The sequence below is a fragment of the Cyprinus carpio genome, chromosome B5 (assembly GCF_018340385.1).
Source record: "Cyprinus carpio isolate SPL01 chromosome B5, ASM1834038v1, whole genome shotgun sequence".
In the NCBI taxonomy this organism is placed as follows: domain Eukaryota; kingdom Metazoa; phylum Chordata; class Actinopteri; order Cypriniformes; family Cyprinidae; genus Cyprinus; species Cyprinus carpio.
Genome location: NC_056601.1, coordinates 35,091,586 through 35,113,477, shown reverse-complemented (window position 1 = coordinate 35,113,477; position 21,892 = coordinate 35,091,586). Strand labels below are relative to the sequence as shown.

General features: G+C 35.9%; 2 protein-coding genes across 2 annotated transcripts; both read left to right on the top strand.

Moving 5' to 3' along the window:
• The first annotated feature begins 1,682 nt into the window (after window positions 1-1,682).
• On the top strand, window positions 1,683-10,714 carry LOC122137324 (cytosolic phospholipase A2 zeta-like). Its single transcript, XM_042723303.1, has 15 exons — window positions 1,683-1,800; window positions 2,896-2,921; window positions 3,566-3,677; window positions 4,163-4,305; window positions 4,394-4,595; window positions 5,320-5,422; window positions 5,504-5,644; window positions 6,316-6,381; window positions 6,464-6,505; window positions 6,664-6,813; window positions 8,527-8,661; window positions 9,026-9,103; window positions 9,181-9,335; window positions 10,393-10,558; window positions 10,637-10,714. Exons 2-14 carry the CDS (start codon window positions 2,896-2,898, stop codon window positions 10,555-10,557), a joined length of 1,518 nt encoding a protein of 505 aa, XP_042579237.1. The 5' UTR covers window positions 1,683-1,800; the 3' UTR covers window position 10,558; window positions 10,637-10,714.
• Window positions 10,715-12,973: 2,259 nt separating this feature from the next.
• On the top strand, window positions 12,974-21,871 carry LOC122137325 (cytosolic phospholipase A2 gamma-like). The gene is made up of 4 exons (XM_042723307.1): window positions 12,974-13,154; window positions 20,821-20,846; window positions 21,052-21,163; window positions 21,716-21,871. The coding sequence occupies exons 2-4, from the start codon at window positions 20,821-20,823 to the stop codon at window positions 21,869-21,871; spliced, it is 294 nt and encodes a 97-aa protein (XP_042579241.1). The 5' UTR covers window positions 12,974-13,154.
• Window positions 21,872-21,892: the final 21 nt, after the last annotated feature.

The following is a 21,892-nucleotide window of genomic DNA, read 5'->3' as shown; positions in this document are numbered from 1 at the left end:
TGACTTTTTTTCTTAATTTCCTGTATGTTTAGTTTGTATGAAAAATGTTATAAATGGATATTGTTATTAAATAAAGGATGTGTTGTAAAGTGTGTGTTTTTAATGATTGATAAACACCAGTTAATCATTTTTAATATTTTCTTTAAACTGTAAAAATATATGTTTATGTAGTTCCCCAGCGATTTCTTATGATGCCCAAATAATAAATCTTAGTTGAGGTAACATGTGAAACACAGAGTAAACTGTTAAATTTTAATTGACATAAATTGCTGTAGTCTTCTAAATGTTTGACCAATTATACATTTTAGTTGAATGGACTATAAAAACTAGTTCGCTAAAGGTTGAGCCAACTAAAAAATAACAATTCAGATAACACTTTGAAGTCAGAAATTGACTGAACATAAAATTTCTGTGGAACTTGTTACTAAGTAATAATTAGTTGAAACCGCTTGCAGTTTTTTACAATGTGTGTATTTGTTTTGGAGCACACTTTTCAGCCTGGGGAAAGAGCGTCTCTTGTGCGGATTGTGCTTTCAACGTTTTATTATCAAACATGTCCCGCAATAAGCAACAGTATAAGACGGCCTTTTTTTTAACAATCACCGATTGTGCTGATTCTGACTTTAAGTTTGGGTCTTAGGAAGGAATGAATGCGCACCGCCGTGAAGGGCAAAATCGAAATAAAAAAATAAAAAATAAAATTAGCCTAATAAAACAGCCACAGACCTAAAGTGTAAGCAGCCGTTTTAATTTTAGTTCTCTATAATTAAGCAGGGCTTTCGTGTTGCGCGTGCTGAGGCTCTTCGCTTCTGAATTGCGAATAGCAAAAATAGATCACTAGCCGGGTTTCCATTCAAAGTTGCGAATTTAACATGCGCAAAATTGGAATATCGCACAAAACATTTGCGTACAAGCACCGTTTCCATCCAACGAGTCAAAGAGAACAAAATCGTCACTTCCTGATAAACTGGCACTAAGAAAAGTAGGAGAAGCTACTGAATATAATAATTGTCCTATATAATAAATTACTTGCACCTCGAGCGAGAAGACGAAACACGATGAATGCGGTTATTGCTTTCGGAGGTGGATGCTATCGGATGCTATTGGGAACGCAGTCGTTTAACAGTTCTGGGAGGCAATTATATAGAAATACTTTGATGACAGACTTTGCTCGGACATTTCAGAATTACAATACAACAACATTTCAGATGCTGTGGAACAAGATCGGTCCGCTGGTTAGTCAGGATTCGTCGCCGTACCACAGCGCAAAGTCACACAACCCTTTTGATGCGCTTGGAGGAATTTATTCGCAAAATACATTTCCATCTCCCATTATTCGCATTATCCCTTTTTCTCACAAATCAAAAGCCACCTCAACCGAGCGTAAAAACATTTTTGTGAATTAAGGCATTCGAAATTCAGCGTTTCCATCACTCGATTCTGATGCGATACTTCAAAATGCGCATAAACAGCTGGCGACTCTGGTGAGATTGAATTTTCAAGATAATTTCTCCAGTACCGACAGCAGAACCATTAACTTCAGAGTTTATCGATACTCCGGTCTTTTATAATTTAGCCCATGGACCGGATTAAATACCGGTTTTCGGTACCCACCCTTAGTCTCAGTGAATAATTGAGTCATTCATCACTCACAACCCCCCTTTAGGATGAATTCTAGACTTGCAGAGTAGTTTCAGACACCTAGCCTATATAAGAGCATCTTCTGGCCGAATGTCAGATAAGGGCTGCTGTCTTGTTTTTTGAGTGTGGTATATCGAAGACTCACGATTTACAGAAATAGTAAGTATATGTTTTAAAGCTTTATATAAATAATGTAAGGGTTATTTATTTTTTTCATGTCATTACAAATTGCATGCAACAACCGTATTGGTGACCCTCACACTACCAAAAGAGCAATGATTTGTGGAAAATTATTTAATTGTGGAATTCATATTTCAGTGTGACAAAGTTCTCACATCTTTACACAATTATTGAAATACTAGGGCTGGACAATTAATCGAATTTCTAATCCGCTATTACAATTATGGATGCCACAATTACGTAATCCTTCAAGCAATTAAAAGTCCATTTATGTTATTCTGCACGCTTGTTTTTTTTTTTTTCTTTCTACATGTTATTTTAAGGGTTTTTCCATTGTTTTAATTTTAGTTTTAGTATAATATTATAATACCATTCATATTTTTACTTTTTTATAATTTAAAGAAAGAAAACAATCCGATGAAGCCTATATATGACATTTGATGCTTAATAATATAGAAAAGCACAAAAGTTGTTTTCAGTTAGAGTGTTTTCAGCTTGTTTATTTTCATATATAAATACGGCATGCAGCTGCATCAAACATTGGTACAAACATCATTCAATATAAACTGGGATAATCATAATTAATAAATCGCAATTACAATTTCAAGGGAATAATCGACAATTATGATTCTTGTCATAATCGTGCAGCCCTAAAATATACTATAAATAATTCTATGTTTGAACATCTACTGATGTTTGATCCAATAATGGAACGTTTAACAGTCTGACTCTAAAAACTATAAAGATGTAAGATTGCATGATGTCTGAAGTAATCAGCGGTATTTTTAAAAAATGTTTCAGATCATGTTTTTCACATTATTTAAATGTTAAATTATTCAAAAATGTTTTAATTTTAAGCTGGAACACATATTTCACACAGTTTCTACTTTATTTACAATAGGTTTGTATATACTTTGACGCATGCATAATTTTAATGTTTTTCACATGTACTCTGTTGTTTCTTTGGTTGATCATAATTCTCTAAAAACAGCCTATCAGAGGTTACTGACTTACTATATCCTTAAAAAATATTCATTTTAAATGATCGAAATTTACTTGATTCTTGTTTTACAGATGAGTGCATCTAAACCCAAGAAAAGGTACGTAATCCTGCCCAGATTTCTAGAATCATGGAAGCAGTGAAATAACACAATTGTACTACAACAAACTGCTATATTCTGAGAATAACTGTGCAAAATAAACTTCAGATTTAATTGCATTGAAATCTAGAATATATGACATCTACATATGTGATCCTGCAGCACAAAAGCAGTCTAAAGTCGCTGGGGTATATTTGTAGCAATAGACAAAAATGCATTGTATGGGTCAAAATTACTTATTTTTCTTTAATGCCAAAAATCATTAGGATATTAAGTAAAGATCATGTTCTATGACGATATTTTGTACATTGCCTACCGTAAATATATCAAAACTTAATTTTTGATTAGTAATTTGCATTGCTAAGAACTTCATTTGGACAACTTTAAAGATGATTTTCTCAATATTTAGCTTTTTTGCACCCTCAGACTCCAGATTTTCAAATAGTTGTATCTAAGCAATATTGTCCTCCTAACAAACCATACATCAATGGAAAGCTTATTTATTTAGCCTTCAGATGATTTATAAATCTCAATTTCGAAAAATTGACCCTTATGACTGGTTTTGTGCTCCAGGTTCACATATATCAAGTAAGTTATGTTCATGTCAGCACTGATCTGTCTGTCTGTCTCTGTGGCTTCCTCAGTGTTAAGAGGAGAAACAAAAACTTACTGAATAACAGCGAGCAGGAGTTTGTAGCCGGCAGGAGAAAAACTGTTCTACAAGCCCTGAAGAAGCTTAAGATTCAATGCAGTCGGGTAAAACATCTTATGTTATACTTCATATTTCCAACTGCTTATTTTGAAATGAACTACAAATGATGTGTTGGGTGATGAACATCAGCTGTCAAGCATCAGTTTCACTCTCTTCATTGTGAAAAACAATGCCATTCATAGGTAGCAAGCATTTTCTTGTGATCTTACAATGCTTTACTATTTCAAAAAGCTTCGCACAATCAAAATTATAACTTTGGTAGCATTACATTCTGTTTTATCTAAAATCTGTTAATGCATAAATAACTTTCAAACTTTCTACAATGAACATTTGTAAATGAAGAGTGTGCTTCCAGGAGCAAGACTGGACACACCAGTTTTTTAAACTGTGGGATGGGAACAGGCGTTTGTAAACTACTTTATATCTTAGTTCATTTTCCATTAAACTACAAAGCAAGTGGCGAGAGTTCCAAGTTGGAATTTTTTGATACTCCTGATATCTGATACTTTGAATGGTGTGTGCATTTCAGAAAGAGGTGCCAAACATAGCATTACTGGGTTCTGGAGGAGCACAAAGAGCCATGGTGGGTTTGCTGGGATCCCTGGTTCAGCTTGATAAAGCGGGTCTTCTGGACTGCATCCTTTATCTGAGCGGAGTCTCTGGATCCACCTGGTACGAACCCTGAAAACAACAAACACACAGAGATTGAATTGAGTTGAATGTCAAAAATGAGAGCAGTACTGTATGTTCTTCTCTGAAGGTGCATGGCCTCCTTATACAAAGAACCAAACTGGTCCACCAAACTAGAGACTGTGAAAGAAAAAATCATCGAAAGACTCAGCGGACCAGGAGTCAGCTTGACAGATGCAATGGCCAAACTGAAGAAATATTACTACGGGAAAGACTTCTTCAGTTTGACTGACGTCTGGGCAGTGCTGGTCGTCACGTCAATTGTGAAAGAGGTCTGTAACTATTCGTGACCAGGGATGGATTTTACAGGTTTAATTTTTATTCATAATTTAGAAAATTATAGGGTGGTATGATTTACAGCCTGTCTTTCCAAATACTGCTGAATCAACATATAGTTTGAGTTTAATGTATAGAGAAGGTTAGTTTATCATTTTCATTTATATCTTGCAGTTCAGTGGTCAAATGATGTTGATTCAGTGTTCCTGAATTTGACTTTTCTCTTTTGACTCACTAAAAAGAACTGGTTCATTATCATTTGTTCGTGAATAGGGCTACACAGGCTGGGCTTTGTGGTTGCATAATTTGTATTTTAATGCCAGGGTAAGTGTTATAAATGTACATGACATTAAAAAATATTTAAATATAAAAGAACTTTGATAGATTTACAATGTTATTTATTATGGAAATGCAACATTTCTGTTTGTAAAAAAGGGTCCAGCATCTCCTAGACTTATAGGCCATATAGGCTTACAATATTACATTTTAAATTGAGAAAGAACAAACCAACCTAGCGATAAAACTGATGGACATCTCCATTCAAGTTTTAAATGGAACATTTCTCTCTAAGCCAGCAGTCATATTCTCTTGATAAAGTCTCTCACTGTAAAAATGTCCTATGAAGCTCCATTTGAGCCTCAGATCCTTTTTAAGAGAAAAAACTGAATGTCTTACAACTGTCTCCCTATAATACAATAACATGATGTGTGTTTTCTGTAGATCGATGAGCGCACACTCACAGAGCAGCGGAAGCAGCACAATAAAGACCCGTTTCCCATCTACGCAGTGATCGACAAGCAAAGCAAACAGAGCAATGACGGAGGTCTGCGTGTGATGCATGAAAAGTGATGAAATGTTAATGTGTTCGTGACAGTAGTTACATGGACATGTGTTCTGTCTGCAGACCCCTGGTTTGAGATCAATCCATATGAAGCAGGTTATTCCCTCTCTGGAGTGTTTGTGGACACCGGCGACTTTGGCAGCCAGTTTCAGAAAGGCTCAAAGATAAAACATCAAGATGAATTTGACATGCTGTACCTGCAAGGTAAAAAACTTTGTCACAGAGGAGTTCAATATTTGAGTAACACTTTCTTTGTAATATCAAATACATTGATTGCATACTGTACACTGATCTCTGCAGATGAGTTATCAAATGGTTCATAAAAATAATTATCATGGCTTTTTATGGGTGTTTTTTTGTATTTGATGCTCATTCTATTTTTTATTAAAGCAAAAAGCCCAAAGAAGCTGTGGTTTACAGTGAATTTACAACAGCTAAGGGACGTTGATTAATAAAAACATTATTCTTCCACCAAACAATATATTTCCTTAGAATCAGTTGTGGTTGCAACAAAGTGGTTGCCGAGCAACACACAAACATAAACAAAGGTGTATGTTTGTAGAGTAATTTACAACAGTTTCGAACGTGGCTCAGCCAATCAGAATCAAGGACTGGAACTGTTCGTTTTATAATATACTGTATTTTTGATATAGTCCAAAAATGATTTCATAATAAATAAAAATTTTTAAATAAAAAATTGTTCATTATAAAACTGACAGTTCCGGTTCTTGATTCTGATTGGCTTAGCTGCGTTCAATTACAAATTTATTAAATAAACTACAAATTGCCACGAGACAGTTTGCAATTCAATCATACAAAAATTACTCCAGTTTATTTTGCATTTCCAAGTGTGTTGATGTTGTGTTTTTCTGCAGCTCTTTGCGGCAGCGCTTTAGGGGATGAAGTGGTTATTAAGAAAGACATATGGCAAACGATAAAAGGTGAACATTTTTCTGAGGACTGAATTTTTACATTTTTAAAGTCAACAGTTATTTTATTATCATCCTTTTTATGTTTTTTCAGATTTCTTTCAAAATGAAACAATACTGGAGGCAATGAGGGAGGGTAAAGCATTTCTTACTGCTTTTATTTAAGTAGCTATTAACATTAAGTATAATTGCTTCTGGTTGTGGGAAAACTGATGTCCTAACATCATAAATTTGAATGTGGAATTTTTTTTTTTTTTTGCACTGTGTTCATCTTTAATATATATATATTGACAGAAGAGGGTGAGAGGAGTGAGGAGAGACATGATGGGATGAGAACAGAGAAAGAAACAGATCCAATCTCCCCATCTGTAGACGAATGTCACCAGGCACTCATGGATCTTCTGGATAAACATATGCCAGTATTCGGTAATGCGATATATCATGGTAATGCATATGCACGATATTGTTATCGTGGGAACTTCTAAATACTGTGAATAATTATATATTACAAATTATTTAGAATTTGGAATGCATTTTAAGAATACTTTTCCCATCACCTGGTCAAAATTCACAACACCTGTATGCTGCATGTGCTCTGATGTAAACAAGCAGCATGAGAAGCACTTGGGGGAACACGTGAGAGACGCACTGAATGAAAGCACATTCACTCTCTGACAGCAGATGGCGCTAAACTGCAGAAAATGCAGCCTGAAAACCCCATAAATAAAGCAGCTGCTCTACTTTCTAGTATTTAAACAGATTTAAATAGCCATTCAGATTTGTGGATTTGCTGTGGTGTTCATCACAGCCCCAAATACTTAAATATTTAGACTTAATAGGCTATTTATTTTTTAAAACTTTTTTTTTTTTTTACATTATAATCTGGACTACAGCTTGCCCTAGATATTGTTTAAAAGTGATTTGATTCTTTATTGTTCGTTCACACTTTACATTAGGGCTTCATTAGTTAACATTACATAATTCATTAGTTAACATAACCTGCCAATGAAAAATTCTTCTAAACATTCATTAATCTTAGCTATTCCAATATTTAATAACACATTGTTAAAATCAAAAGTTGTAACTGTGTTATTTAAATTGAAAAATGAGCTAACATGAACTAAGAGTTGTAATTTTTTTTATAAAGATTAATACAGCAAATGTAGCTATTGCTCATTGTGAATGGTAATGCATTAACTAAGGTTAACTAATGAGGTCTTATTGTAAAGTGATACTTATTGGTCTTTATAGTTCTTTTTGCACTTTAATCTGTGTAAAACTTTTAATTTATATATTTTTTACTGTATTTTTTTATTGTATAGTTATTTTTGTTATAAGAAAAAAAGTTATTAAACCTGTTAAACTGTATAATGACTACTTTTTTGAAACTAAATTTCAATATCGTGATAATGCCGTATATCGTGATAAAAGCATTAGCAATTAATCGCAACATGAAAATTTGACACCGGCATATCCCTACTTGTGGACATGAATATTTGTGTTTAAAAATGGTAATTTTATGCTTAAAAAAAAAAAAAAAAAAAAAACCTCCGCTAAATATGTGACCATGGGGCACAAAACCAGTCATAAGGATATATATATTTTTTTTTAAATTGAGATTTATACATCATCTTTCCATTGATATATGGTTTGTTAGGAGGACAATATTTGGGTGAGATAGAACTATTTGAAAATCTGGAATCTGAGGGTGCAAAAAAAATCAAAATATTGAGAAAATCATCTTTAAAGTTGTCCAAATTAGTTCTTAGCAATGCATATTACTAATCAAAAATTAACATTTTGATATATTTACGGTACAAAATTATCAAAATATATTTATGGAACATGATCTTTACTTAATATCCTAATTATTTTTGGCATAAAAGAAAATTTAATTTTGAACCCATACAATGTATTGTTGGCTATTGCTACAAATATACCCCAGAGACTTAAGACTGCTTTTGTGCTCCAGGGTCACATATGTATATATAAACTATAAATAGTTTATTTAGCTATTTTTTTTACATTTGAGATATATAACTGTAATATGTATATTAAAATATATATTGCTATTTTATGTCCGTATAAAATATATGGATAAGGTAACATTAACAATAATATGTAATAATAACACAATCATGTCCTGTTTTCTTACAGACCTCTCTGGAGGCAAAAGTAAGCTGATTTCTACAATGAACACAGCTGATAAAAGAGCAGAAAAACAGTATATAAAGCGTTTCGCCATGGATGTGTGCGAAGATTTGAGTAGCCGGATCAAAATTTGGCAATTTGGTAAGTTGAACTGTCTCTAATTTCCAAAAAATAGACCTAAATTTAAGATTTATGTAGTTATGTATTGATTTTATTATACTGTTCGGTTATACATTTGGCTTTAAGGTTAAATTTTTGTGATTCATATTTGTATGTAATACATGAATGAAACAGGTCAAATTTAATCAAATTAAGAGTTAATACCAATAAACAGTAGCCAGGTTTATATATTTAGCAGCATTTAATTGTTTGCTTTCCATACGCACAATAAGCAGTAATGAAACAATTAAGTCAAGATGTCTACAGCCAAAATGGTTCTTGAAACCTGAGAATCATATAAAGAAATGAAGAACTTTATGTATAAATGCATAACTGTTTTTTACAGATGCTGGGATAAGTATTTGTAAATGCATGGCTCAGTGGATCTGGGGGAGGAAATATAACTTCCTCCACAACATGACAGGTGAGAACAGACCTGCTAAAAACCCACAATTTAATGAGAATAAGAAACAGACTAATTCTCTCGCTGTGATCGATTAGATGAAGGAGTGAAGTCCACTCTTCTGCAAAGTGAGACGAGAGACTATATAGATGCAGGAGTGTTGCTGAACTCACCCTACGTCTCAGTGCTGAGAGAAGACCGAAACATTGACCTCATCATTTCCCTGGATTTCAGTCAAGGCGATCCTTTCATGGTATTACACACACATATAACACATACTATAATAAAAGTTAAAGAAATAGATCACCTAGAAATCATCATTCACTCTCTGTCATGTCATGTTCAATGGTTTGACACCTGATTTATGGGCTCACAGAAATCATCCCTGGCCACGAACCGTTGAATTTTAGAATTTCTGATTTTTGAAATCACATAACTTTGGCAGTTTGATTACATGCTTCGAAGCACTGGTTCAAAACAAAGGTTTCAAGCTTCATGAAGCAGTTCTTGGAATGTGCCAAATACTAATCATATCCTAATAAATAAAAAAAAAAAGTTAGCCCTGGTTACTTTGGCACATGTATGGTGTAGGGTTAGCGTAGCTGTAGGTTAATTCCCTTATGAAAATTCACTACAAATGAAACCAAAAAACTATGGTTACTAGTTAAACCATGGTGACCACAAATTAACCATGATTTGGCTACACTAATCATCGTTTAACCAACCGTGGTATTTGTAGTAAAACTGTGGCTATACAAATGGTAATCACTGAGCCAAAATACCATGGTTACTATGGTTTTAATATATTAAAAATATGGTTACTTTTTTGTAAGGGTCGTCACAACAAGTGAGAAATATCAACCATAGACCACGCAAAATAGCAAATCAAATAGAAATGCCCAAAGTCTACAAACAAAACAAAAAGCTACAGGGTCTGTGACAAAACTATCATCAACATTGGCTTAACTTTTCAAATAGCAAGAACTCAGACATTTTAAATGTTTTAAAAGCGAACCCAATGATGGCTTTTTCTTACTCAGTGGTATTTTAGCATAGCACTCTAACAGAGAAATTACAACGTTTGACCTAATAACCTGAATTTACACAAATAAACCAGTTCAAAAGTTTATAAATGCTTGTTTCTGAATGCTGTCATCCTGAGCAGTAAAACTGATCACTGTTCTTCAGAAAAAACAACAACTTTTGGAAGGGTGGTACTTTATATCTTTAAACAAAAAAGAGCAATTTACACTGATCATTCTGTTCAAAAGCTTTTAATGAAGCCTTTCTCTCATTCATTTCTATTGCAGACAGTAAAAGACGCTGCTGAGACTTGCAAGAAACTAAAGATCCCTTTCCCTGAAGTCAACATTACCAGTGAAGACAAGAAGAAACCGAAGGACTTTTATGTGTTCAAAGGCCAAAACACTCCAACCGTGATCCACATCCCTCTGTTTAATGCGGTCAACTGTTGAGGCAAGTTCAGATCTTACAGCTGTCTTAAATAAACCTGAAATAAATTGTTCTGATTTAAGTGTGTTACTGTTTCTTTAGATGAAGTTGAGGACTGGAGGAAAAAATATTGCACCTTTCAAGGTGCTTACAGTGCTGAGATGATCGCTGATCTTATGGGTGTGTTACTGTTTCTTTAGATGAAGTTGAGGGATGGAGGATAAAGTATTGGATTCGAGCGGTCACTGAAGAAAAAAGATTTGGGCGCTTTAAAACTTTTCTGAATGAAGACTAATTTAGACTGAATGCAAGCTGAATATAGAATAAAAACTGATCTGAAAAAAAGTCATTTCACAGAAAATAGTGTTTAATTTTTATTTATTTATTCTTTTTTGTCATTATTTCTGCTAAATGTGATCTGTGTGGCAGTGCAAGACTTTCATGTTTGCATTTTATTTAATATGTTTCAAAATGTTCCAAAATGCATGACTTTAAGCAATAAAGAGCTGATTAAAAATCTATGATTTCTGATTAAAAATAAAAAGACGATTGTGACGGTTTTGGAATAAACCGCACTGTTTTTTAAATATATCAAATGTAAGAGCCAATCAGGAGAAAGGTGTGAAGGATTATGAGTGGAAATAGATGAATAAAAGAGGAAGTGGAAGGAGAAGCAAGAAAAAAAAAATGGTGACGTGTTGAGTTGCAGTGAGAGGGCAGGTCGGCTGCCGAATTGCGGGTCGTTTAAATTATGTACACGCCAGTGTTGCAAATCTACTACAGCACCGAAAGCGGAATGGTTTACCTGCTGAACTTGTTTGATCCTGTGTGTCTGACGCCGACTGGAGAGCGTTACTTGACACGTACGACAGAGAGTTGCTTGTTCCTAGCGCTTCCGTGATTGCTGAGCTCCTGCGTTTCTGACGCCGACTGTGGAGCGTGAGTGGGTCCACGCGCTGGCATTCTGTCTTGGGTCTTTGATTTCGACGGACAAAGAGGATTAATCGCTATCCTGTCGTATTGCCTCACCGATGTCCATAGCAGAGCGTGTTGATTCATAAAAAAACTGCCGAGTCTAAACTCAACTCAACTCAACTCAACTCAGGTATTCATTACCAACGACGCACTTTAAAACTTCCAAAATCTCCCGCATCATTATTCACACACAATTCAAGAATACACACACACACACACACACACACACACACACACACACATTCTCCTTTGCCTTCAAAGCTTAATCTTTTTTGTTTTCTTTTTGGGGAAACCTTTAAATCTTTGATTTTGAACTGTTTTTTGAATATTTTGATTTTGTCTGTTTGATTATAGAAATTATTGAAGTGTTTTGCTATTTTTTTTTATTTTTTTGAGAAACAAACTCTTTACCCCATGAACTAATAATTGCTGGTACCTGATGCACCACATCACATGAGTTGATTTGTGTATATGCCTTTGATCTTCTGTAAAAGTGTTTTTTCATCTTGATATTGCACATTACAATTTGATGAAATTGAATTTTTTTTTTTTTGTGTGTGATTCATTACATTGACATCTATGTGTGTGTAAATTGGTGGATTTACGTCTGCCTGGCGCCCGAATTGAAGATTATTTTGAGAAATTAACTTTTAAATTAATTTCCCATCGTTAGGGTACCACCGTTACACAATAAAACCCATTATAATCAGTGATGTTTTCTACACTGGATGCAGTGCTACACAAAAAATCCCCGACAGTAAACTGATGCTTCCTTCTGTTTATGACGTACTGACACAAAGTTTAAATTATTTTTATAAAACAGATAGTTCCGGTCCTTGATTCTGATTGGTTGAGCTGCGTTTGAAGCTGTTGTAAATTACTCTACAAACATACACCTTTGTTTATGTTTGTGTGTTGCTCGGCAACAATTTGTTGCAACAACATCCGTTCTGAGGAACTACATTGTATAGCAGATAATTGAGCAGTTTGGTCCTCCCCCTTGGGGCTTAAAATAACGTGGATGTCTATATATCAAAATAAGTAATCACAAGTAATGTTTTTGCAATATGTATATCTTTTTCATCCATAATCTTGATAATTTTGAGCATATTAACATAACTATGTTCAATTAAAAATTTAATGTTATCATGAATATTATTACTCTTTGGTAAGCTAATGTGCATGAAGCCTTTCTCTATGGTGGCCAAGAGAGCTCAACGTGCTGCAACTTCAGAATGCACATGCAAATAGAAAAAGCACCAACAAATCAAGAAAACATCTTCATCAGTTTGACAGCAGGTGCTGCAAATGCTCACAATGCAAATGAATAAAGAATTTTATTTGTAGCGCATTTTTTCTTTTTTGGGTTGTGTTGTGAGCATTTGCAGCTCGTGTGCTGTCAAGTTGATGCAGTTGTTTTCTTAATTTGCAGGTGTTTTTTTCTATTTGCAGCATGTTGAGCTCTCTCGGCCACCGTATTTCTCCCTGCAGTGACAAGATTGTTGTATCAACAAGTTCATCCAGATCAACCTGTTGCCTGCTACTCAAACGTATTAAAGGTGAGGTGCAGCACCACCCTCCCCAACACACCCACTTACAAATCTGTGCTGGTGTTGTTGCTGAAGACTCAGGATCCGCAGGAACTGTGAGTATATGTTTTAAAGCTTTATGTATATATTAGGTATTTTCAGCAATAGAAGAGCAGTTAACATTTTAATGTCATTATACTTGGCAGGTGACAACAGTAGCATGAATGAATCCAACATTTATCAGTAATAAGTTTTTTAAAATAACTATGTGAGCCAAAATCATCACAATTAAAAGAACCAAAGACTTAAACTACTTCAGTCTGTGTGCATTGAATTTATTTAATACACAAGTTTCACAATTTGAGTTGAATTACTGAAATTAACTTTTCCACGACATAATATTTTTTTTGAGATTCACCTGTATTATAAAATGTTGTTGTTTGTAATGAATAGCACTACAATTAATATATATATATATATATATATATATATATATATATATATATATATATATATATATATATATATATACAGTGGGTACGGAAAGTATTCAGACCCCATAAATTTTTCTCTCTTTGTTATATTGCAGGCATTTGCTAAAATCATTTAAGTTCTTTTTTTTTCTTTTTTTCCTCATTAATGTACACACAGCACCCCATACTGACAGAAAAACACAGAATTGTTGACATTTTTTAAAATTTATTAAAAAAGAAAAACTGAAATATCACATCGTCCTAAGTATTCAGACCCTTTGCTGTTAAACTCATATATTTAACTCAGGTGCTGTCCATTTCTTCTGATCATCCATTGAGATGGGTTCTCCACCTTCATTTGAGTCCAGCTGTGTTTTTGATTATACTGACTGGACTTGATTAGGAAAGCCACACACCTGTCTTTATAAGACCTTACAGCTCACAGTGTATGTCAGAGCAAATGAGAATCATGAGGTCAAAGGAACTGCCTGAAGAGCTCAGAGACAGAATTGTGGCAAGGCACAGATCAAAGATCACTGTGGCTGAGCTCCAGAGATGCAGTCGGGAGATGGGAGAAAGTTGAAGAAAATCAACCATCACTGCAGCCCTCCACCAGTCGGGGCTTTATGGCAGAGTGGCCCGACGGAAGCCTATCCTCAGTGCAAGACACATGAAAGCCCGCATGGAGTTTGCTTAAAAACAGAGAAATAAGATTCTCTGGTCTGATGAGACCAAGATAGAACTTTTTGGCCTTAATTCTAAGCGATATGTGTGGAGAAAACCAGGCACTGCTCATCACCTGTCCAATACAGTCCCAACAGTGAAGCATGGTGGTGGCAGCATCATGCTGCGGGGGTGTTTTTTAGCTGCAGGGACAGGACGACTGGTTGCAATCGAGGGAAAGATGAATGCGGCCAAGTACAGGGATATCCTGGATGAAAACCTTCTCCAGAGTGCTTAGGACCTCAGACTGGGCCGAAGGTTCACATTCCAACAAGACAATTACCTAAAGCACACAGCTAAAATAACGAAGGAGTGGCTTCATAACAACTCTGTGACTGTTCTTGAATGGCCCAGCCAGAGTCCTGACTTAAACCCAATTGAGCATCTCTGGAGAGACCTGAAAATGGCTGTCCACCAACGTTTACCATCCAGCCTGAAAGAACTGGAGAGGATCTGCAAGGAGGAATGGCAGAGGATCCCCAAATCCAGGTGTAAAAAACTTGTTGCATCTTTCCCAAAAAGACTCATGGCTGTATTAGGTGAGGATCCGATTTGTAATGGATCAAATGGTTGGTTATGGTTATTAATGATTAGGGGTTTTTGATATTTTAGTTTTTATTTTTTGATAAATGTGCAAAAATGTCAACAATTCTGTGTTTTTCTGTCAATATGGGGTGCTGTGTGTACATTAATAAGGGAAAAAAATGAACTTTATATATATATATATATAAATTGTAGTGCCATTCATTACAAACAACAACATTTTAAATGCTAAGTCTATAACAAACCTGATCCTGTGTTACATTTGGTTGCTAAGCTATTATTTGTCAAGTCAAGTCAAGTTTTACATATATAAACCTTTATTTATATAGCGCTTTAAACAAAACAGATTGTGTCAAAGCACCTGAACAACATTAATTAGGAAAACAGTGTGTCAATAATGCAGTTCTTCATTGAATTCAGTGATGTCATCATCCAGCTCAGTTCAGTTTAAATAGTATCTTTGCAATCATTTGGAATCAAGTCAACGATATTGCTGTAAATGAAGTGTCCCCAACTAAGCAAGCCAGAGGCAACAGCGGCAAGGAATCAAAACTCCATCGGTGACAGAATGGATAAAAAACCTTGGGAGAAACCAGGCTCAGTCGGGGGGCCAGTTCTCCTCTGGCCAGCCAAAACCAGCAGTTCAATTCCAGGCTGCAGCAATGTCACATTGTGCAGAGGACTCAACAGGTTCCTGTGGTTTTGTCCAGGTGGTCATCTGAGACAAGGTCTTCACTGGGGATCTGTATCTGGGGCTCATCTAGTTGTCCTGGTCTCCGCTGTCTTTCATGGCCGTAGAGGTCCTTTCTAGGTGCTGATCCACCATCTGGTCTGGATACGTACTGGATCCGGGTGACTGCAGTGACCATCTGATTTGGATGCAGACTGGATCTGGTGGCTACGGTGACCTCGGAATAAGAGAGAAACAGACTAATATTAGCGTAGATGCCATTCTTCTAACGATGTAGCAAGTACATCAGGTGTTATGGGAAGTGTTCCCAGTTCCGGTTTACCTAATTAATGCAGCCTAAAAATCCTTTAACGGATTTGGATATTAGAAGCGTATTAGTGTGTTACGTGTAAGCCAGGGTAAAGAAATGGGTCTTTAATCTAAATTTAAACTGCAAGAGTGTGTCTGCCTCCCGAACAATATTTGGTAGGTTATTCCAGAGTTTAGGCGCTTAATAGAAAAAGGATCTGCTGCCCGCAGTTGATTTTGATATTCTAGGTATTATCATAATGGGTTTAGGTATTATCTTGAGAATGCAGTGGACGTGGAGGACTATAATGTAAAAGGAGCTTGTTCAAATACTGAGGTGCTAAACAATTCAGGCCTTTATAAGTAATAAGCAAGATTGTAAAATCTATACAATGTTTAATAGGTAGCCAGTGCAGTGTTGACAGAACCGGGCTAATATGGTTATACTTCCTGGTTCTAGTAAGAACTCTAGCTGCTGCATTTTGAACCAGCTGGAATTTGTTTATTAAGCGTGCAGAACAACCAAACACTAAAGCATTACAATAATCTAACCTTGAGGTCATAATCGCATGGATTAACATTTCTGCATTTGACATTGAGAGCATAGGACATAATTTAGATATATTTTTGAGATGGAAAAATGCAGTTTTTACAAATGCTAGAAACATTGGTTTCTAAGGAAAGATTGCTATCAAATAGCGGGAAGAGTAACGGCCCTAGTACTGAGCCTTGAGGTACTCCATACTGCAAACAAAGCATTATTTACATTTGTTATGTAAATAACGCTTTGTTGTACTTTTGTGTATGAATATCTACATATTGTACAAATGATGATAAAGAGGCTGCCATGTCAAGTTTGCAATGCTAGAACTAATTATGTTGTGTGCGTGCAGAAGGGTGCCGGAACAAATACTTGTGTAAATATTTTTGTTGTGTGGGTGCAGTGTCAAGTTTGCAATGCTAGAACATCATTCAAACTGTCTATTTTTATTTGTGTACCTTTAAAAAAACAGTGGAATGATACTTGTACTTTTGTAAAATAAAGAAAACAAACAAAATGCGCTTGCCATCTCGGTTTACTTGAACCCCTTCTTGAAATGAAGAAAAACTCAATTCAGCAAGTCTGTTTACTTGTCATACAGACGTGAGAAATATATTTATAGAAACTTTGAAGTGCCCACTTTTAAGTGTTTATGCGTTGCTTATTTGACAGTAAATGCATTATTTGAGTCACTTTGGAATATATATATATATATATATCAGGATGTTTCAGCAGATTAAAAAAATGAAACTTGTTGTCCTAAAAATACAGATTAGCAAATTGTTTGAAAAACCCTGGCTTAAGGTATACCTTCTTACATGCATCATTACCAGTTGCTGTCCATGTATGAAGGTAAAATTATGCCTAAAAGATTAACGTGCGCAGGGTAAGATTTGTTAAAATGTACATAAGATAGGAAGTGTAAATTAAAATTGCATTCACAAGAGAAGATTTGTAAAGGTGTAAATTGTGTTTCAAAAGTAAGAAAAATGACATTTGCAGCCTTTTCTTGTTTTTGTAAGTGTAATTTATATATAGAACAACAAGATGGCACCGCAGATGGCTGCCTCGGTGTGGAGCTCTTCCATTCTTTTGCTGTTTTTGTTTGTTTGTTCTGTGTTTAGTCATTCTTTTACTATCAGTTTTACCAGAGACAAACTACTGGAAATAAGGCAACACACACCAGACAAATTTTTTTGTTTTATTACATTCTTTTGCTGTTACTTTGTTGGATGTTCTAGTCAGAGGGGCAGCAGTCCTATTCAAACAAGCTCAAATGGAAACCAGGAAAGTGCACTATTGCACTGGTTAAGATCTGCGAACGGAGCTTTCCGAAATATCCATCTAGCGAATATCCGATCGCTTCCTAACAAAATGGATGAACTACTTCTCCTCACCCACACAAACAAGGATGTTTCTAAATTTTGCTGCACTGTGCTTCACTGAAACCTGGCTGAGTGAAGCCATTCCGGACAATGTGCTTCATCTGCCGGGCTACCAGCTGTTCAGAGCAGATCGCATCGCGGAGTTAACAGGGAAATCAAAAGGCGTTGGAATGTTTTCTACATAAATGAAGGTTTGTGTTCAGACATAACAACTCTTAAGAAGATGTGCTCTCCTAATTTAGAGGCACTCTTCATACATGTTAAACCTTTCCATTCGAAACATTTGTTTTCGTCTTTCATTATTTTTAATGTTTTTTTATTGTTAATGTTTAATTTGTTAGTGATGCATGTGTGAGTGCAGCGCTTCAACAGTTGGCTGAACAAATAACTGAAACAGAGCAACGGTACCTGGACTCTCTTTTAATCATTCTTGAGGAACCATATCGTGGAAGAATACACATATGGGATCACCATGGGGATCACAACATATGGCACCTAGCCTAGCACAGGGGTTAACCAACAGAGTTAGGCAAGTGTTATGCCTGGCGCCGGACGCTCCGCCATGTCCGGCCTAGGTGGACGCTGCTGCTGAGGTTGAGCGGGGCCGGGGGAAGACAAATGGGAAGGGGGTCCTCCTCCCCAGACTCCAGCTCACCCTCCAATGACGCAATCGACATCTGGTCATCCAGAGGAGCACCAAATGAAATGGCCGGTCCCCCATGAGAAGAACTGGCACATTCACCTGGAAGCTCCACAGCTTATGGCGTGCTAGAGGAATGGGGGGGCCCATGGAGATTCACTGGGCGGGTTAACCCCCACTGTAACCCTCAAATCACCCTGTCTATTCACTGATGTAGTAATGTTGTGGGGTGTGGAGGTTGAACTAGATTGGGGCATAAGTAAGGTCAAACTCCACCCCTCTCCTGAGGTATTGGAATCTCGACCACAAAGCCGAAATGGTCATCCTCCCGCAGTGAGAGCATGACTCATCCAAGAAAGCAGCCTAATGCCCAAACACATGAGGCAACAATTGTGACTGTGATTCGGTGCCAGGTAATGACTGCATCCAGAAACACACGGTTGGAATGATGTCTTTAAAAAGACACACCTGTGTCTTGATCTTTTTAGGGGGAAATTAGCTCTTTCAGCACAGGAGACACCTCTTCAGACGACAGGCAGAGCAGAATAATAGAACTTCTTGGCTCTGAAGCAAAAAGCTGAATATGTGTTGCACCTGCTGCTTACTTATGCTCATGCTGTGACGAGCAGCAGCTGGATGCAATTATCGCATGCCAATGTGCATTGGCTCATTTAGTTTATACTCAAAGATGATAGGGCTCTCAGTCGAGATCCCAATGCATCGTGAATCGGAGTGATGGACTGAAAGGGAACTCAATATGAACCAACAAGTGTTTTCCATGACAAAGACGATAGGCTTTCAGTCACTCAGTAGGTACTTTTAATGATTTTAAAAAGGTTTAATGATTATAAACTTGTTCATTTCGTTGGAAAGTGCAGTGCGCTTCTGAATGGCTGTCATATTTGAGTGATGGAAAAACTTCAAGCTCTGGATTTACTGACTAAAATACCAGGGCTGCACTATTTTGCTCAGAAATATTGTGTAAAAAAAGAACTGTTTAAATTAATTTTAAAATGCAATTTATATATAAATAATGTATTTTTTTGTCATTTGCTATAACAAGGAAAAATCTATTGTTAGAATAACATCCCGGTGGATTTAACTTGAGATAACTCAAAGATCTAAGCTATCTGTAAATAGTTGTAACTGTCACATGATCAATCATATACAGGTGCATCTCAATGAATTAGAATGTCGAGGAAAAGTTTGTTCATTTCAGTAATTCAACTCAAATTATGAAAATGGGTATTAAATAAATTCAGTGCACACAGACTGAAGTAGTTTAAGTCTTTGGTTCTTTTAATATTGTGATGATGTTTTGGCTCACATTTAACAAAAACCTACCAATTCACAGCATCTCAACAAATTAGAATACTTCATAAGACCAATAAAAAAAAAAAATAATCATTTTTAGTGAACTGTTGGCCTTCTGGAAAGTATGTCCATTTACTGTACATGTACTCAGTACTTGGTAGGGGCTCCTTTTGCTTTAATTACTGCCTCAATTTGGCGTGGCATGGAGGAGATCAGTTTGTGGCACTGCTTTGGTGGTATGGAAGCCCAGGTTTCTTTGACAGTGGCCTTCAGCTCATCTGCATTTTTTGCTCTCTTGTTTCTCATTTTCCTCTTGACAATACCCCATAGATTCTCTGTGGGGTTCAGGCCTGGTGAGTTTGCTGGCCAGTCAAGCACACCAACACCATGGTCATTTAACCAACTTTTGGTGCTTTTGGCAGTGTGGGCAGGTGCCAAATCCTGCTGGAAAATTAAATCAGCATCTTCAAAAAATCTGGTCAGCATCTGGCTCTTGATGCCTTGACCCCAGCCTCAGTCCATTCCTTGTGTGAAGTTTACTCAAATTCTTGAATCGATTTTGCTTGACAATCCTCATAAGGCTTCAGTTCTCTCGGTTGGTTGTGCATCATTTTCTTCCACACTTTTTCCTTCCTCTCAACTTTCTGTTAACATGCTTGGATACAGCACTCTGTGAACAGCCAGCTTCTTTGGCAATGAATCAGCAGTCTTCCCCATGATTGTGTAGCCTAGTGAACCAAACTGAGAGACCATTTTGAAGGCTCAGGAAACCTTTGCAGGTGTTTTGAGTTGATTAGCTGATTGGCATGTCACTATATTCTAATTTGTTGAGATAGTGAATTGGTGGGTTTTTGTTAAATGTGAGCCAAAAATCATCACAATTAAAAGAACCAAAGACTTAAACCACTTCAGTCTGTGTGCACCTGAATTTATTTAATACACAAGTTTCACAATTTGAGTTGAATTACTGAAATAAATTAACTTTTCCATGACATTCTAATTTATTGAGATGCACCTGTATTATTCTAAAGTGCTGATTTGTTGCTCAGGAAACATTTTTGTTTATTATATTAATTGAAAAACGGTTGTGGTTATATAGGTCTTCTGACAAGAAAAACTGACTCATGAGTTTATCAAATGATTTTCAGAAGATTTACTTTAATGTCAACTCTTTTGTTTTATAGATGAGTGCATCCAAACCCCAGGAAAGGTAATTCTGCACAGATTCCTAGAATGATGGGCTAACAACTGTACTGCATTACTTACACAATTAACATCTATAACAAACTGGATAATTCAGAGAATAAACTATTGAAGTGAATTCCACAATAAATTGTATTCAGATCTAGAATGCTTATTTGAAATAGGTAAAGTTATATTCAGGGCTGCCCTGTCTGTCTGTGTCTCTTCTGCAGTGGTGAGGTGAGATTAGGACACTCTCTGAATAAGAAGGAGGAAGAGTTTGTAGCCAGAAGGAAAAAAACAGTTCTGCAATGCCTTCAGAAGTTTAATATACACTGCAGTCAGGTAAAACGTCTTACATTATACTTCATATATCTAAGTGGTTATATGGATATGACCAACAAATAATTCTCCCTCACAGAAAAACCACATGAATTTCACATTTTCCACGTGATCACATGTTGCAATGTAATAGAGCACATGTAACACAATGACTCAAGTTGTTAGGTCTAAATGCAACAAAATTACAAGAGAGACCAATAAATATTGAGTTGATTATACTTAATAGTGTCTCTCGGTGTACTTCTATCAACTTCAAGTTTACTTCATACTATGGGAACGGTGATTGAAAACATTGAGTCACATTTTTTTACATTTATAAACAAATCTGAAATAGTGCATTCCCATTTATTAAGATCTATATATAATGTGCATTAATAGCATGTAGTTATTCATTTTAAATTTTTCATAATATGAATAGTGTGTAAGGATTGCTCAATAAAACTTAATGGAATTTTACTATACAATTGAGATTTTAAACAGGATTAAATATTTTTTTAATGTCAAGCATAAGTTTCACTCTCTTGATTTATGCATTAAGTGGTGTGTGTGTTTCAGGATAGAGTGCCAAACATTGCATTACTGGGTTCTGGAGGAGGACAAAGAGCCATGGTGGCTTTGCTGGAATGCCTGGTTCAGATTGATAAAGCGGGTCTTCTGGACTGCATCCTTTATCTGAGTGGAGTCTCTGGATCCACCTGGTATGAACCCTGAAAACAACAAACACACAGAGAC

Excerpts from the sequence above, each read along its gene's own strand:
- LOC122137325 (XM_042723307.1), top strand. The coding sequence starts at position 20,821 with ATGAGTGCATCCAAACCCCAGGAAAG. Across the intron at positions 20,847-21,051 it reads GCATCCAAACCCCAGGAAAG|TGGTGAGGTGAGATTAGGAC; the intron begins GTAATTCTGCAC and ends TCTCTTCTGCAG. Across the intron at positions 21,164-21,715 it reads TTAATATACACTGCAGTCAG|GATAGAGTGCCAAACATTGC; the intron begins GTAAAACGTCTT and ends TGTGTGTTTCAG.
- LOC122137324 (XM_042723303.1), top strand. The coding sequence starts at position 2,896 with ATGAGTGCATCTAAACCCAAGAAAAG. Across the intron at positions 4,306-4,393 it reads GGAGTCTCTGGATCCACCTG|GTGCATGGCCTCCTTATACA; the intron begins GTACGAACCCTG and ends TCTTCTCTGAAG. Across the intron at positions 6,382-6,463 it reads CATATGGCAAACGATAAAAG|ATTTCTTTCAAAATGAAACA; the intron begins GTGAACATTTTT and ends ATGTTTTTTCAG.